Here is a 15601-nt window from a genome sequence, read left to right as displayed (position 1 = left end):
TATACATACATATATGGCAAATAAAAAAATAAGGACTTCCCAGGTGGTGCTAGTGGTAAAGAACCTGCCTGCCAATATAGGAGACTTAAGAGAGGATCCCTGCACGGAGAAGATCCTCTGGAGAAGGAAATGGCAACCCACTCCAATTGGCTGGACAATTCCATGGACAGAGGAGCCTGGTGGGCTACAGTCCATGGGGTCGGCGCAGAGCTGGACATAACTGAACTGACTTAGTATGCATGCATGGATGCATGGCAAATAAGCGCAGTGCAATAAAGAAATTAAAATAATTTTGCATTATTTTTTCAGCAGTAACAATATTTATATTGTGAATAACATATGTAGCAAATATTCAATCTAAGTTTGTGCTATGCATACATTAGGAATTATTGAAAGGAATCATGACTTCAGGTGGGGTAAGGGTAGGACTAAGCAAATGTACTAAATGTTTATCTAATAAGAAAATAATTGATGTTTAAAATGGATAAGTTAAACAAAAAGTACAAGCAAGAATATTAAAGTAAATATTAAAAGAAATCCATAGTAAAGTTGAAAATAATGGCCTCTTAGGAGAGGGACTTAGACTGAAGTGCGGAGTAGGGGATTGCTTGGTTCATGATCAGCTTTGTGGTAGTTTTGACCTTTTAAATGTGTTGTTACTATATTTTAAATGTATTATTTGAAAAAAATATACATATATATATGTGTGTGTCAGCTATATATGTCAGCAGACCCCTTTTATATTTTAAAATTATTTTACAGAATTTAGTTTAATAGCCTAAAATTGATCAATGAAGAGAAAATTATGTCTCTTACCAAACATACCATCAACTGGGCTTAAACATAGGTCCTAAAAGTACCTAATAGTTCAACTTTTGCTAAAATAGACACATCAGATATGTATACCAACAAATTTGAAATTCTACTAGAGTTTTATGTGTTTTATATCCTAATGTATTGCCTTTGCTTTTATCAATTTGTTTTTTCATGTGGACCAAGTCTTTATTGAATTTGATACAACGTTGTTTCTGTTTCATGCTTTGGTTGTTTTTTTTGGCCCTGAGGTACGTGGGATTTTGGCTTCCTGACTAGGGATCAAACCCACATCCCTGTGCTGAAGATGAAGTCTTAACCACTGGCTCACCAGGGAAGTCCCTGCCTTCTCTATTTAAATGTCAATGATCTTTAGGAATGCAACAAGACTAATTTCCTGGCCTAAGACAGTTTAGCAAAGTATGTTTTTATCATCATTATTATTGTTATTTATTAATGAGGAGGAGAAGCAAGAGAAGCAAATAGAAAGCATTGAAATGTGCTAACAAAAGGAAGAACAGTAAACCAACAAGACTTTAACTCCATCTCAAGATTCTAGGACTTCTCTCAGGTATGTTAAGTCCTAGACAACAGTGCATGCCAACCTAGGTAGTCAAGAGTGTATACCAATCTGGGTAGTCAAGAGTATATGCCAGCCATCATACACTCTGCTGAAAGAAATTTCTGGGCCAACTGATATGTTCACCTTCATTATTTTCTTTGATTTTTCAATTGACCCTTTATAGTAATCAGAGCAGGTACTGTAAGAGTAGACTTAGGCTTATGATGGTTAAATAGCCTGTGCCAGCTTAATAACTAGTAAGATGCAACAGGAAAACTCTGTCACTGTTTTTTTTTTTTTTTTTTACTATATTTCAAAGGCTCTTCACTATGTTTCAATATACATAGCTATATTGATTTAAAAAATCAGTTATCAAAATGACACAGGTGCCTTATGCATTTGTTTGTTCATTTAATAATTTGGTAAATAGTTATTGGAAACCTACAATGTCCCAAGTCCCATGGACTTTGGACGATAATAGTATGATGATGTGATCACTCTCCTAGAGCCAGACATCCTGGAATGTGAAGTCAAGTGGGCCTTTGGAAGCATCACTACAAACAAAGCTAGTGGAGGTGGTGGAATTCCAGTTGAGCTATTTCAAATCCTAAAAGATGATGCTATGAAAGTGCTGCACTCAATATGCCAACAAATTTGGAAAACTCAGCAGTTACTACAGGACTGGAAAAGATCAGTTTTCATTCCAATCCAAAAGAAAAGCAATGCCCCAAATGCTCAAACTACTGCACAATTGCACTCATCTCATGCTCTAGCAAAGTAATGCTAAAAATTCTCCAAGCCAGACTTCAATAGCACATGAACTGTGAACCTCCAGATCTTCAAGCTGGATTTAGAAAAGGCAGAGGAACCAGAGATCAAATTGCCAACATCTGTTGGATCAAGAGAGTTTCAAAAAAACATTTACTTCTGCTTTATTGACTATGCCAAAGCCTTTGACTGTGTGGCTCATAACAAACTGTGGAAAATTCTGAAAGAGATGGGAATACCAGACCACCTGACCTGCCTCCTGAGAAATCTGTATGCAGGTCAAGAAGCAACAATTAGAACTGGACATGGAACAGAGTGGTTCCAAATAAGAAAAGGAGTACATCAAGGCTGTATATTGTCACCCTGCTTATTTAACTTATATGCAGAGTTCAGTTCAGTTCAGTTCAGTTGCTCAGTCATGTCCTACTCTTTGTGACCCCATGAACTGCCGCATGCCAGGCCTCCCTGTCCATCACCAACTCCCAGAGTCCACCCAAACCTATGTCCGTCGAGTTGGTGATGCCATCCAACCATCTCATCCTCTGTCGTCCCCTTCTCCTCCTGCCTTTAATCTTTCCCAGCATCAGAGTCTTTTCAAATGAGTCAGCTCTTCACATCAGGTGGCCAAAATATTGGAGTTTCAGCTTCAACATTAGTCCTTCCAATGAACACCCAGGACTGATCTCCTTTAGAATGGACTGGTTGGATCTCCTTGCAGTCCAAGGGACTCTCAAGAGTCTTTTCCAACATCACAGTTCAAAAGCATCATTTCTTCAGTGCTCAGCTTTCTTTATAGTCCAACTCTCACATCCATACATGACCACTGGAAAAACCATAGCCTTGACTAGACAGACCTTTGTTGTAGAGTACATCATGAGAAATCCTGGACTGAATGAAGCACAGGCTGGAATCAAGATTGCTGGGAGAAATATTAATAACCTCAGATATGTAGATGACACCACACTTATGAAAGAACACGAAGAAGAACTAAAGAACCTCTTGATGAAAGTGAAAGAGGAGAGTGAAAACGTTGGCTCAAAACTCAACATTCAGAAAACGAAGATCATGGCATTGGGTCCCATCAATTCATGGCAAATAGATGGGGAAACAGTGAAAACAGCAACAGACTTTATTATCTTGGGTTCCAAAATCACTGCATTTGGTGACTGAAGCCATGAAATTAAAAGATGCTTGCTCCTTGGAAGAAAAGTTATAACCAGCCTAGACAGAATATTAAAAAGCAGAGACATTACTTTGCCAACAAAGGTCTGTCTAGTCAAAGCTATGGTTTTTCCAGTAGTCATGTATGGATGTGAGAGTTGGACTATAAAGAAAGCTGAGTGCCAAAGAATTGATGCTTTTGAACTGTTGTGTTGGAGAAGACTCTTGAGAGTCTCTTCGACAGGCAAAGAGATGCAACCAGTCCATCCTAAAGAAAATCAGTCCTGAATTTTGATTGGAAGGATTGATGCTGAAGCTGAAACTCCAATACTTTGGCCACCTGATGCGAAGAACCAACTTATTGGAAAAGACTCAGATGCTGGGAGAGATTGAAGGTGGGAGGAGAAAGGGACAACAGAAGATGAGATGGTTGGATGGCATCACTGACTCGGTGGACATGAGTAAACCGAGAGTTAGTGTTGAACAGGGAAGCCTTGTGTGCCGCAGTCCATGGGGTCGCAAAGAGTTGGACATGACTGAGGGACTGAACTGAACTGAACTGAGTCTCTCATTAGAAAGACGATTCCAAAGCTTCATCGTTAAATACTACATTTCTTTTCTCCTTTTACCAGAATGAGGTATGACTCAGCAGTCTTTCATTAATTCTTGTATCAAGTAGCTTGATTCAGATATTCTTACCATTGTTTTCATTTAATTTACTGAGCTTCCACATAAGTAGTTCTAATGAAGAGTTAGAATCATCTAAGAATCAGCAATCTAAGAAGGGTAGATTGAATTGTTATGGGAAAAACCAAGACATAGGCAGAGAGATATTACAGTAATGGTGGCAAACACCCTATGTTTTGGTCTGGAAACAATGATGCCAAACCTGGCAAGCATTGCCGATGATCCTTTTTATTTATATCACGTCTCCCAGGTTCCTTAAAATGTTATCACATGCTCACAAAATAAGAAGGAAGAGTTGAGAATGATTTCCAGATTTCTAGTTAAGGAGACTGAATAAGCTGATAGCGTTGCTCAAAAGTATAAAGTGACAAGAGCAGTAAAAGATTCACGGCTGTGAGACCTGCCACAGGAGATGTCTATATAGTGCGTGGATACACACATTGGAGTTCAGGTTTGCTTCCAGAGGCTGGAGTGAAGAAAGAGCCTCACGAGTCATCATAACGGAGGGAATGGTTAAAACTTTGGAATTGTTTAAAAATTTTGAGATCTTAGGCTCTAAAGAGCTTTAAATGCTAGAAACAATTTTTTTAAAAAATGATACAGGAAACACAGAGCTGCAGTATACAGATAAAGAGAAGTCACAAGGAAAGAGGAGGAATAACCAGGACAGAAACATTTCATTAAAGGGGTGGGTTGGTACTGCTAGAAGTCACAAGTCAAGTAGGCTAAAACTAAAAGACGTCAGTAGATTAGTAAACATGAAAATCATTGCTGTTTTTTTTTTTTTTTGTCAGAGAAATGTGAGGGAAATGGAGGGGTTAGAAACTCTATTTTGGTGGCTGAATCGTGGATGGGATGGTAGCTAGAAATGGAGATTAGAGGTAGCCAATGTATGACTCTAATTTTCCTACAATGGACACATATGTAGCAACATTTCTGTAATAGAATTAAGAAGTGACTGACATAAGGTTGGCTAAAAAAGAAAATTAAATAAGAGAGTAGCTGAAGGGGGTCATGCAGTTTAGACATTATCTGTTGTCTATGTCATGAGAGTTTAGAAAAAGAAGAAAAAGAAAAGGAAAAATGCAGTAAAGAGAGGAGATCATTGTTGTGAGAAAAAGTTGTGTCGGACTCTTTGTGAACCCATGGACTATACAGTCCATGGAATTCTCCAGGCCAGAATACTGGAGTGGGTAGCCTTTCCCCTTTCCAGGGGATCTTCCCAACCCAGGGATAGCACCCAGGTCTCCCGCATTGCAGGTGGATTCTTTTATCAGCTGAGTCGCGAGGGAAGCCCTGTGAGAAAAGCAAATAACCCTTAATTTTTTTTTTTTTTTACGATATAAATGTGCCTGTTGGGCTACTAAGAGATCATGTCTGATTTAGATCTTGGGCTAAAAAAGCCCTTAAATTGAAGGGTATTTTCCATTTGAGAGTGTAGAGTTTATGCTACAAAAAGGCTAACGTTTCCTATCCTTTACAACAAACTTGTGAGGGGGTCCAGCCCTGTGTTGTAGCTGACAAGACTGTGTTTAAGAGAAAGGAAGTAAGTGGTTCAGAAGAAGTTTTGTGAGTCCAGTGCTCTCTGCTCTTCACTGTGTTCCCTGATAATACTTGCCTGAGTAGTGTCAAATAAGTCATATCAGTACACATTTCTTTTCTCAGAATGAGATAGATTTAGAAAACACAATGATTATAATCAATCAACAGGATAACATCTGAAAATGAGATTTTCAAAAATTTTTGTCTTAAGAGGCATAACTTTTTTTCCCTCAAATACAAGAACTAGAAGAAACATCATCCTAAACTTATATGCTAAAGAAACAAAAGAGTGCAGCATAAGGTCCTATAATGCCCTAAATGCAAAACATCTGTTATAAAGAGAAAAAAAATCTCATTTTAATAGCTATTTGGAATTAAGCTCCCAATATGAAAGAGAGACAGAAGAATTACTTCTATAAAACAAAGCATAACAGCATATTTAGTGCCAACATCAGGTAGAGCTTTCCAGATTTCATTTTTAAATTTCTCAAATATATTTTCTATCTCTTTTTCCCTTATCAAAATCAATATATCGAAATAGAATTTCAGCAACTGTTTTATACGAGAAAAAAATGAGTAAAAGATTTCCATATAAAGAGGACATTGGCCCTTATTTCTTTGTATCCAATTAAAAAAAGAAAAATGCTTTAAAATCTCTTTTTTTGTTGTACTTGAAATTAAAACTGCGTTTAGTTTCTTGCTGTTACTCCAGATCACCACATTACAATATCGTTGGGACTGTGCTCAGAGTTTGAAAATGACACTGAATTTTTGTTATGGGTTCTTGAGATTAAAGTCAGAATTTTCTGTGCTGGGCTGCCTGGGTACAGAAGTGCTGTGGTTGTTGGAGGGGTTAAAGCTGGAGCCATGGATGCATATATATTAGGGAGGATTTATAAGAACACCAGCGTGGAGCCTGGGTCAGTCCATTACTATGAGTGAGCAGTGACCAATAGAAAGGGAAGAAGAAGATCCAAGAGCTGAGGTAAGCGGTGTTCTGAGGCTCTGTCAAAGTGGAAACAATAGATCAAAGGTGTTCATGGTGGCTGGTCAGAGGAGGTTGTTTTTTTTCTCACAGGAGGCTTGACAGCATAAAATAAAAACAAATTCCCTTAGTTAAAGTTTTCTTTTTTTTCCTTAACTGATTTTAGCAAACTTCAGCTCCAGACACAGGACTCAAGCGATACATTCCTGGACAGCAAGGTAAATTATTTTTTACAATTTTCGTAACTCTTACAGTTAAGAATTCAAAGTTATGATTCATCTGAGGCAGGGTTACAGTGTCAGTAACTAAAGCAAATCCCTATTCTGAAAAAAAATAATATTTTGATGTTTCTGGAGGATGACCAGAGGAGCATTCTGCAATCACAAGAAATTTGACAGCTCGAGGAAGCAGCTCTGAGCTTGCTTTGATTTAGTGGCAAAATCAAAAGATCAGCATTTCTAAATGATACTCATTTTGTCTTTTCCTAAGGAAGCAGTAAAATTTATTTGGTCTTCATTACCAAGGGTTTGAACTAAATGTATTTGGTCAGAATGTTACTGTTATATAGATACACACACACACACATACACACACATATATATATATATATATATTTTTCACGTTAGGATAGTTCTTTTTTCCCATAGCCTTGCTGATACTCAGCTGGGAGGATTTCTGTCTTTTAAATGTCTCACATATCAGTAAGTGTTAACTTATGCTTGTTAGCAGCCATACTGAAACTATGGAGATCACCTGTGCCCTAAGCATGTTTTGTTTTCTTTCTTGCTGACCATAGCAATGCCACTTATATAAGTGTGATTATATCTGTATCTATGTCTATACCTATATCTGTCTAGAGAGAGTTTCATAATCCAGATTTCTCGGCTAAACAGCCTGATCTTGTATTAAAATATTAGAAATATTTTCCTAAACCCCCAAAATAAAACTTACCTGAGAAGCTGGGCAACAGAGCAAGCGATTAATCACATACTTTTCTTCAAATCCTAAAACCTTCCTTCACACACACACACAAAACTGCTGAAATGTTCTTTGATCTCGCTATTTCTTTGGTTCAAGGGCCAAAGAGCCTGGGAAATCTCACCCAGATGTTCTGCTCATTTAGGAGCAAAAGTAAAAGCATATGCCTGTTTCTTAGGAACAATGTAGACTCTAAATTTGAGTTATTAAAAGGTCACTTTTTTGTACATGTGTGTTCAACTCTGGGTTTCAGTTAACTTCCTTGTATTAAATAGCTTGAAATGGAAAAGCACTTAGAGTTCCTAAAATTTGCTTTTTCTTACTCAGTTTTCATCGTGATTGTGTTAAAACTGGAAAGTTACAAGTTGGTGAGTCAGTTTCACTTTTGGAAAATGCTTTGCAGATAGTGCTTACTAAATAGATGGGTAATGATTGATAACTATGCATCAAATGCTGTCAAGTCTTTACCTCCCTCCCTCCCCACTCACCAAAGAAGCTATGTTTACCGATCATTCTGGTGCACGCAGTTACCTAAAGGTCAAACTCTTTAAATCTCTTACTCTAGATACTATAATGGCAACCACAATCTGCTTCATCATCTGGGTGTTATTCGTAACAGATACGGTGTGGACTCGAACTGTGAGACAGGTTTATGAGGCAAGTGATCCAGAGGACTGGACAATGTATGATTTCGATTGTCCCAGGGAATGTTTCTGTCCCCCCAGTTTCCCTACTGCTTTGTACTGTGAAAACCGAGGTCTCAAAGAAATCCCTGCTATACCATCAAGGATCCGGTACCTTTATCTTGAAAACAACCTGATAGAAACCATTCCTGAGAAGCCATTTGAGAATGCCACCCAGCTGAGATGGATAAACCTAAACAAGAACAAAATAACCAACTATGGAATTGAAAAGGGAGCCCTGAGCCAACTGAAGAAGCTGCTTTTCTTGTTTCTGGAAGATAATGAGCTAGAGGAGGTACCTTCTCCATTGCCAAGAAGCTTAGAACAATTACAATTAGCTAGAAACAAGGTGTCCAGAATTCCCCAAGGGACTTTCAGCAATCTGGAGAACCTGACCCTTCTTGACCTGCAGCACAATAAGCTATTAGACAATGCCTTTCAAAGAGACACCTTTAAGGGACTCAAGAACCTCATGCAGCTAAACATGGCTAAGAATGCCCTGAGGAATATGCCACCAAGATTACCGGCCAATACAATGCAGCTGTTCTTAGACAACAATTCCATTGAAGGAATACCAGAAAATTATTTTAATGTGATTCCTAAAGTGGCCTTCCTGAGACTCAACCACAACAAATTATCTGATGCTGGCCTTCCTTCTAGTGGTTTTAATGTATCATCAATTCTAGATCTTCAACTGTCTCACAATCAACTCACAAAGGTCCCCAAAATCAGTGCTCATCTGCAGCACCTTCATCTCGATCACAACAAAATTAGAAGTAAGTAACCATCAGGGTGTGTCATTGACTAAGATACTCATTAAGTTAACTCTGTATCTTCTTTTGTGGTTGTTGTTGTTTCAATAATGTGGGTGTTTTATTCCAACTCTTGTACTTTTAGATTTTTTAAAAGCATATTTTCAAGTTTTGTCTATTCATAGTGTCAATGATCCAAGAGGTTGAAATCTTAGATTGAAAAGTTGATTTTAGTAATCTACAGAGGTATATTATCTGTTGGATAAACTAAATGTCTCTATCTTATTTTACTGAGTAGATTCTGATATTCCTGCCTCAGTGGGCAGACTTACTGAAGAAAGTGTACCAGGCGCAAACAATCTCATGGATAGTAAGAGACAGAATATGATTTAGGAGGTATCAAGAAGGGGCCCCAGTCTTAAAGACTGCAGAGAGCTGGTGCCTACAGTCACCCTAATTAGAGTTTCTGCTTTAGATCAGTGGGTTTCTCAAACTTTGGAGTATGTAGATGGGTGGCCTCATTCCAGAGTTTCTGACCTGAGACTTTTCATAGCTAGCAAGTATCCTAGAGATGCTGAGATTACTGTTTCAGGGACCATCCATTGGGAACCAATATTGTGCCTTAAGGTTTTGCTCAATTGAAATTAAAACAATTGTCCCTGGAAGGTGGCAATTCCTTCAGACTAATGGCAATCAACAAGGTAGAATACTCACTCCTTTCCTGAAAATAGCTTTGATAAGAGAGAGATGAGTACAGTGTGCCTTGGAGGCAGAGATGCTGTGAAGGGAAGAAGCTGGAGACATTAAAGGCAAACTTGGCATCTTCACAATTATGCCTGAGACGAGGCTGACTCTGATGTAGAAGTGGACAACGTCTTGGTCCAGCTACAGGCTATGCTATCAGCCTGTCAAGTATCCAGGAATGCTCTATCCTCGAACAGGCCCTTAAGGAAGATAATCTTGAGGGGGGTTTCTGAACAACTTTATAAAATACATTCTTAAAGTGAGAATCAGTTGGATAGTTTGTAGGAAAGTAACACAGATAATTGTCAGAAGGTTGTGCCATTTAAGCAAATAATTACATAAGTATCCCACTTGTAAGAACAGACCATTTTTGCACTATGAATTCTTCATTTATCTGATATATATATATTTTTCCTAACAGCACACTTGAGCATAAAATCCAGGAACTAACGAGCAGGCTGCTGCCACAGCAGTGATTTTTTTTGCCATGGTGATGAGACACATTGTTTAATCTTGTAGTTAAAGCAAAAGATGCAACAGGAAAATATCTTAATAGCTGAATCTGTTGTACTGAACCAAATAGTACTACAGCCAATATCAACCTGTGTATGTGCGTGTGTGTGTGTGTGTGTGTGTGTTAGTTGCTCAGTCATGTCAACTCTTTGTGACCCCATGGACTGTAGCCCACCGAGTTCCCCATCTATGGAACTCTCCAGGAAAGAATACTGGAGTGGGTTGCCATGCCCTTCCCAAGGGGATCTTCCTGACCCAGGGACTGAACCCTGATCTCCCGCACTGCAGGCAGATTCTTTACCATGTGACCCACCCGGAAAGCCCAATATCAACTTAAATAAATGTAATTTTCCCTGACAAAAGTTCTATGCTTCTACAGGTGCATTCCTTACCTGACAACAAAAGTCCCATAGACATTTGAGGTAGGAAGTCAATTTATAAAGGGATTCCACATAGATCCCTGTTTGTGAATTGAGGATTCCCCTGAACTGGGACTATGAGCAGGAGAGTGTTCAGGAGTGAGGTAGTAAAATTCAACACATGGTTGGGCACCCATGCAAGGTAATTACATAGCTATACAAGGTTACCCAAAGAAGAGAAGGACTCTGTTCTTCTACTCTGAGTGTTGTTTTCATTGAAGTTGTCTCATGTCTCTGTTTCCCCACATTCCATCTTAATATGCATCAGAATCACCTGGAAGGCTTATAAAAGATTTCTGGGCTCCAGTCTCTGTGTTTCTGACCCAGTAAGTCTGGGTGGGGTATAAGGATTTAGTTCTCAGGTAGTACGGATACTGCTGGTCCACACTTTGAGAAGCACAAATGAGCCCTCAAAGGAATCTTGTGTGCTATTACGAATTTCTGAAGATAGAAAAATTGAGGCTCAACTAGTTGAGGGTATTTTGCCAAGGACAAAGGGTAAGTATAATAGACAGGACCTGAATCCAAGGTTTCCCTTAGGTGATCTTTCTCAGTCCAGCAGTATAATCATAGGACATTTTCTTCAATCTCTAGAGTATAAGGCTTAAGACAGATTTCTAGCAAAAGAGGTAAAAATCATTTTCACAGCTGCAAAGTCTACATAGAGAAATTGATTTACTTGTTTCTTAATGTAGATATCAAGCACAGTCATTTCTATATTCCAAGAAAATAAATGGAAAAGAAGAATTTCCCTGGCAAGAGTTCTTGGCTCATGATTATATCACACTGCGTTATAGTGACTGCTAAAGTACTTAGTTCCTCTTACCACATAATCTACTCTAGTTGTTAATAAATTGGTTTCCCAGAAACATAACTTTTATATGAAGAGTTTATAGGACAGCAAACATTTATCCAAAATGATAGAAATGTTTATTTCTTCTGAATACTTTAGGGGACTTTAAATGTGGCAATAATGTTACCTACTCAAACAAGTTGCTTCTTGGTACTCTCTCAGAAACATTAAAATTATTTCATGAAAATATAATTACATTTAGAACACTTGTTTTTTACATTCTAGTTATTCAGACATGCATGGATTATGGGTAATAAGGGTAATAAAGACAGATAACATATCAGAAAGGATATAATCTCCCCAGTAGGCAAGTGACCCTGTGCAATTGGAAAAGGGTGGGACTCAGCTACTTACTTAATGAAATACCTGGTGCACAAGACCTTACTCACCTGAGTCACTATTTAAACAATACCCAGGTAGGGAATGTTGCCCAATAAAAGTTGCATCACGATAAGGTGATAATATATGTGAAGAAAAATACCCTGAGGAACACAAATCTGCTATAAAATGCAAGTCATTACTTTTAGCAAGTTAAATTTACAAAATGGTATACAATCAGAGGGAAGCACCTTCCTAGTAAGCATAAAACCCTTCAATACAGTATGAGTCAGTGTGCACCGCAGGACACAAAAGGAAGGTCATTGCCAAAGTTGGGCGGGTCTTACCTTCTAAGGGAAGATCTCTTGCTCAACACAATTGCAAAATGGGATAAAGGGAGTATAAGGATTCATTTGAGATCAGTTGTTAGGCACACCCATCAGAATTTTGCTGGTTTAACACACCTTTCTCTGCTAAATGCTCCTAAATCTCAGTAAAGATGCTGCTGCCAAGGGCTCTGATCCAAGGCAGGTGCGCGATTTCTCACATCCTAACGATGTGAAAAGGCTGACGGGATATTTCCTGGCTTGAATTTTTGTAATTCAATTCTTGGCAAATGCTTTTTCCCAGTTAAATACACTTAAGTATGGAGATTCAAGGTTGTTTTCGGCAAGTATCATGTATACAAAGTTATTTTAATTGTACTTTAAAAGAAAAAACGTCATCATGTATGATTAGTTTGTGTTTGCATTTTAAATATAGCTTTCAAGCATTTTCTGTAATAATAGACTGACTCTCTGCCTTCACATCCATCTATTCATCCATCTGCCCCCATACCTACCCATTAATTTAATACTAGCTCTGAACCACTGTTTCTACCTCTGATGCCCAAATACTACGTTTCTCACTCTACAGTAATCTAATCACACCTTTTCTGGCCTGTCAAAGGAAGAAGACAAGTGATATATCTTTGTTTCCATCACAGCTCTTAACTATATGTTCTTTCTACTGTTGTGTATTAAGTATAGCAAAATATAGACTGACATTAGTATATGTACATTGCACATTTTTTTCTGTGCATAACTTCCAACTTAGACAAAAAGAATGTCTCTCTGCCACCTTCATAGATCAAGCCACCATGCCCTCCATGGGACTGTTTAATAGCATCTTGGTCTTCCCATCCTTAGTCTCTTACATTCTGCTTCATTCATTCATGCTATCTTTGTCTCCATAGATGTGAACGTTTCTGTAATATGTCCTTCAACTCCTACCACACTGCCTGTGGAAGATTCCTTCAGTTATGGACCTCATCTTCGCTACCTCCGTCTGGATGGAAATGAAATCAAACCACCAATCCCTATGGATTTAATGACCTGCTTCAGGCTCCTTCAGGCTGTCATTATTTAAATGTGTCTTCAATAATCTAAAATTCATTTAATAAGTACAGATTTCTGACATGAAATTTGGTTACCATTCATAGGTATCAGATAAAAATCACTTTTCTAACTGCTTACCTGGCCACTATTTTTATTTGTACAACGTATTTTTTCTAATCGAAGTTGCTTTTCCCCGTATATAGCACTGCCTGCTTTTCTTTAATAAAACAAGACACAGAGTCATGATAGTTTATCAACTCAAAGATAGTTCCTTTTTGTCTCTCTCACAGCGTACTAATGCCAATTAATGCAAATACATTGTTATGCAATAGAAATGATGTATTTGTTTGCAAATGTTCAAAATTGCTTATGCAGATACTATAATCATGATACAACGCAACAATCTAACGAGGTAGAAATTTCTAGAGAAAGAGAAAAAAATGAGATATTTCTTTATCATAATTATAAAGAAATAGATTCATATTGTTAAGTAGCTTTTGTAAGTATCATTTTTATATTTAGCTCAAGAATTGTTATGAAATGCATCAAATACTTTATAGCAAGAAGATTTTAGCTATTTAATACTAAATAACAAAGCAATAGGAATTTTTAGTTCATTATTATTTCTTATACCTGCTGTGCTTAGGTATAGTATAGCATACTCTTGAAGTTAAAGTCCTACATTTATTTTAATGCATTTCTGAGAGAATTTTAGTGTTTTAACACTTGAAATCCACTTAATTGCAAATCCTTCAGTTCTTTTATTTGCCAGTGTTTTTTTGGATTTTTTAAATAAAAAGAATGAATGCTTTCTAACAAAACAGAACTAAAATATTTATTTTAGGAGGCTTATTCACAAGTTTTATAAAGAATATATTTTTAATAAAAAGTCATGATAACAATTATTTCCACTTTTCTAGCATGAATATATTAAAATATATATTTCCCATTTTCCTTTTTTTAATCAATGAACATAAGAAAAAAGTTATATTCTGATCACTAGACATACCTGTTTCTCATGTGTCAAAAAACAAAACAAGGTTTTGTTAAGTAACAAAGTATAGTTTTCTTATATTTCCGACTATGTTAAATACATGTTATTAACAATAAGCATCCCATATAGATTAATACATTTATTTATATATAATTTTCCAGGCATTATTCTGAAAAATCCTATAAATATGATATATTTCCTTAGAAAAAGGATCATATACATTTGTGAACCACTACATTAATGAAAGTTCAATGTGTAACTTTAATCCAAGGTTTCTCAGAAACTTAATATGTTATTTTGTTATGTGCATTCCCAAGAAGAAAATATAAGGTGCAGTATTGCCCCTGTATTTTCATACCAAAATTTATTTAGGGGTGGGAGGAAAGAACAATGAACATACATTGAACAGTTTTTAATGCTGGCTGAAGGTAAGACATTAAGAAAGAGTAATTTTACAAAGCTTCAAAGCACATAAAGAAAATTATGTAATATAAATTATGTCATAAAAATACAGGAAATCAGATCTCATTAGGCTGGGGAAAAAGAATTTGTCGAGAGAAACATAATAACTTTAAATATTTGAAAATCTGCCATGTGAAAAAGAGGATAACACATTTTCCAGGAAGCTCCAAAATGAAAAGTAGAACATATGAGTGAAATTTATAAGGTGCTGTATTTCACCATTAGCCAAGGAAGAACTTTCTAATGTTTGATCAGAGTCATCCAGGGATGGAAGCAGCTTTTCCTGAGGTAGTGTTACCTATTTGAAATTGTTCAAATAGATAGATGATTCAAGAGATACAGCACAGGGAATTATACCCACTATCTTGTAATAATCTATAATGGAATATAATGTGCAAAAATACCAAATCACTATGCTGTACACCTGAAACTCATACAATGTTGTAAAATCAACTATACTTCTATTTTAAAAATGGGAGAAAGGATATAAAAAGAATTTCTGATCTCAAAGAAAAGTTGTAAAATGTTCCTTTTAGACTTTTTCAACTCTAAGAAATTTTATCCATCCCATGTTTGCTTCCTTCCTGTATTTTTTATTTCATAAAATATATATTGAGTGCCATAAATAGACTAGACTAGTACATAGGGACTGTAATAGTGGCCACGGTGTATACTATAGTGGGTGAGACACAAGTTCGCCAAATAATCATAAAAATATGTAACATTTCATCTGTGATAAAAGATATTAATGGAGAGCTGCATGGTACAAAGGAATTTGAAAGGAGGATTCCCTGAAGAAATAATGGTTAAGAAAACACATAAAAGGTGACAAGTATCTAAACACAGGGTAAAAAGGAAGAAAATTCCACGCAACATTAAAGAGTCTGTAGTCAAGTTGAAGTGACAATTTGGACGTAATTGAAGAGTTTTAAGTCATAAGTGACTATGTTCAGTTCAGTTCAGTCACTCAGTCATGTCTGACTCTTTGCAG

At 36.9% G+C, this 15601-nt stretch overlaps 1 protein-coding gene across 2 annotated transcripts; it reads left to right on the top strand.

Moving 5' to 3' along the window:
• Positions 6450 to 13975, top strand: KERA (keratocan). Of its 2 annotated transcripts, XM_005679810.3 has the most exons (4): positions 6450 to 6518; positions 6685 to 6736; positions 8062 to 8955; positions 13013 to 13969. In XM_005679810.3, exons 3-4 carry the CDS (start codon positions 8070 to 8072, stop codon positions 13183 to 13185), a joined length of 1059 nt encoding a protein of 352 aa, XP_005679867.1. In that variant the 5' UTR covers positions 6450 to 6518; positions 6685 to 6736; positions 8062 to 8069; the 3' UTR covers positions 13186 to 13969. The 2 variants fall into 2 exon arrangements, with proteins under 2 accessions (XP_005679867.1, XP_005679866.1); XM_005679809.2 differs by having other exon boundaries at positions 6455 to 6736; positions 13013 to 13975.

Source organism: Capra hircus, chromosome 5 (genome assembly GCF_001704415.2).
Source record: "Capra hircus breed San Clemente chromosome 5, ASM170441v1, whole genome shotgun sequence".
Lineage (NCBI taxonomy): Eukaryota > Metazoa > Chordata > Mammalia > Artiodactyla > Bovidae > Capra > Capra hircus.
Note: the sequence above shows the minus strand (reverse complement) of the source record. Positions and strands in the feature narration are given on the sequence as shown.